This window comes from Pygoscelis adeliae, unplaced genomic scaffold (assembly GCF_000699105.1).
Source record: "Pygoscelis adeliae isolate BGI_AS28 unplaced genomic scaffold, ASM69910v1 Scaffold86, whole genome shotgun sequence".
Classification (NCBI taxonomy): Eukaryota; Metazoa; Chordata; class Aves; order Sphenisciformes; family Spheniscidae; genus Pygoscelis; species Pygoscelis adeliae.
In genome coordinates, this window is record NW_008824930.1 from 3,364,254 (window position 1) to 3,366,945 (window position 2,692).

General features: G+C 43.4%; 1 protein-coding gene across 1 annotated transcript in view; it reads right to left on the reverse strand.

The window, feature by feature from the left end:
• MYO10 (myosin X) overlaps positions 1-2,692 on the reverse strand; it is a 97,124-nt gene that overhangs the window by 28,591 nt on the left and 65,841 nt on the right. The window contains exons 20-21 of the mRNA XM_009325005.1: positions 1,523-1,629; positions 293-502 (exon numbers count right to left, since the gene is read on the reverse strand). Of these exons, the coding sequence (XP_009323280.1) occupies positions 293-502; positions 1,523-1,629 (317 nt within the window). The remainder of the gene's footprint in view (positions 1-292; positions 503-1,522; positions 1,630-2,692) is intronic.

Sequence of the window (2,692 nt, forward strand, 5' to 3'; positions counted from 1 at the left end):
GGAAGAAAAGAAGTTAGTAAATCAAGCTCAACATAAGCTCATCACATACCTTTGCTAGGGCAATAGCTCAACTTACAGAGATCATCTGCCACATGGAAAAGGCAGCCAAAAATAAGGTCACCAAGGATACGTTTGTGAATATGAAACTACCGTGATAGCTACATGCATCTTTTAGTAAAAGAAGCAAAGGTTTCCAAAATCACTTGATCCAAGAATAGCCTGAAACAAAGGCTATTCAGATCAAAACCTAATATGGCACAGACAGGAGAGTGATGCAAACAGCATACTGCACCTTTCTTCCTCCTCTTTTCTTCTTTCCTCCTCTTGTCTCCGCTTCTCCTCTAGTCGCTCCCTGTAAACACGTCGAGCAAGCTGGCCTCGCCGCTGCTTCTGAAGGATTATGGCTGCTTTCTTCAGGCACAGGAACTTTTTCCTACTGCAGAATGCTCTGTAGTTCTTCTGTATCACAACCACACAGTAGAGAACCTTTCTATACCGTTTTCTAGGAGAAGGAAAAAAAAAAAAGGCAAATTTCTAAGGAAACAAGGAACTACCGAGCAGTGACGAGAGGTCTTGCCATGGTGACCTGCAATAATGAGCCCATGGTAGTAAAACAATGTATTATTTCTAGCTCTGTGATTGTTTCCCATTCTCGTTCATATTCTCCTCCCTAGAAGAGGAAAGAGATTCTCTCATTTCTATGACAGCGCCGTCTGTGTCTTCATTAAGGAAATGAACTTTACTTGGCTTACATGTTCTTATGCCCCTGACAAGGAGATGCTAGAAGGACAGCTCTGTGTGTGCGCACACATGTGGAGAAAGAATATACATAGATAGTCATCCCATATCTCTGAAAAGAAAGATCATGAACAGCAGGATAGCTCTGTCATTAAAAAAGGAATATAGTTTTAAAGTAACATACTGGTCAGAATATAAGGACAGGACTAATATACACATGAAAAGAAATTACCTCATTATGCAAACAAGCTTCCTTAAACTGTCCTCAACTGATTTGTAGAAAAAGCAGAGAAATAAACAAATGGGATGAGCAACTCCACCTAATACATAATGCATGAAGCCAAGTAAACAAATGAAACATTAATCAGTTACCTAATGTCATGGCTCTTTAAGAACCAAACTGATTAGTTTTACTTGCCTTCTCTTTTCTTACCATGACAAAACAAAGATAAAGCTCAATCTCAGCTGGTATCTTGGGGCAGCCCCACTAGCTGCCATCCAGCAAGAGTTCCTACCATGGATCTCATGCCATGATACAATGATACTGGCTGACCTCCACACTTCCGTACTGGCCTATTCATTGTATTAAAACAATTCAAACTCCATTTTGTTTTCTTCATGCGCCTGGCAAAGATACCAGCTGCTATTTTCAAAAGCCACTTACAGGATTTGGATGCCTGGTCCCTAGGAAAAGTTAAGAATTGTGCCAGAAGGATTTAACTCCATGACACCCCACCCATTTATTCCAAAACTTAGTATTTAATATCCTCATCTAGTCACTTACCGGGCTGCATAACCTAGGATGTGCGCTCGGATAATCATCGCTGCCTTGGTGACTTCCACCTCTCGCTGTTTCTCCAACTTGTGTTCCAAGGACTCCCGGAGAAACACCTACACAAGAAAACTTCTGGCTTAACAACTTGCAGAGAGCATCATATATAAAGGACAGCCAGGGTGCTGCCAATGTCAGTCCGAGCAGCAAGCCTCAGCTTTGAATTCAGAGAGAAACATACCATTTCCTCAAGAGAAAAGAAAAAACCAAAATGTATTCCTCTTAAAAGAAAATACCTGCAGATGATCCTCTAACTTTGGATTTCAGTGGGAAGAGCCTGATTACAGTAATGGAAATTTTAATTAGGAGCAGGGTTTTTTCCAAAACCAATATAATTGCTGCATTCATTAAACAGCCTTTCCCACCAAAGAGTAACACAGGCCAAAGAAGTTGTAGGGCTTAGCATGAACTTCCTGATTTGAGGGGCAGAAATACCACCCCAATAATTTAGCTGTTTCACAGTAACATCAAGCTCCACAACCCCTTACAAGCCTCATTGCTTCAAATGACATTGCTAGAAGCCTGCATAAGTAAGCAGAAATGAGAGTGGTTTCATATTCAGGCTGACCCGACTGTGTTTTCCTGTTGTTACACGGGGAGACAGCTGCCAGGGCCAGACACCCCACCACAGCCGTCCACCCTGCTGCAGACAGACTGTTCCCCAGGCTCTCATCCGAGCACTAACCTGGATCATTCACCCGGACTGCCTAGTGCCTCTTAGAGGCAGCTTTAGCACATGGCATTGACATATATTGAGCTAAGCCAGCTTATTCTTATTTTGCCTTAGGTGAATGAAACTGCTTCTCCAGCCAAGCAGAAGCATGGGGGATGCAGCTTCCCTCTTCCACCTGCCTTGACGCCTGCTCTTTACTGCACGCTCACAAAGTGGTGAGCTATCTGCTGTCAGCGCTTTTTCCAGGTCTTCTCAATTTCTCCTTTTTGAAGGCTAAGTCTGCTGGTATCAGCTATAGGTGGCAACAGCCTGTCACGCTGCTGGCTAAGACATGAGCAGCTGGAAATAGCCAGTTCAGTGACACTTTGATTATCTGGGATGAGAGCCAGGCTGCACACCACAACGTGGTGATGAGGGAAGTGCACGGATAGTGTAGGCTCTGCTAAGGG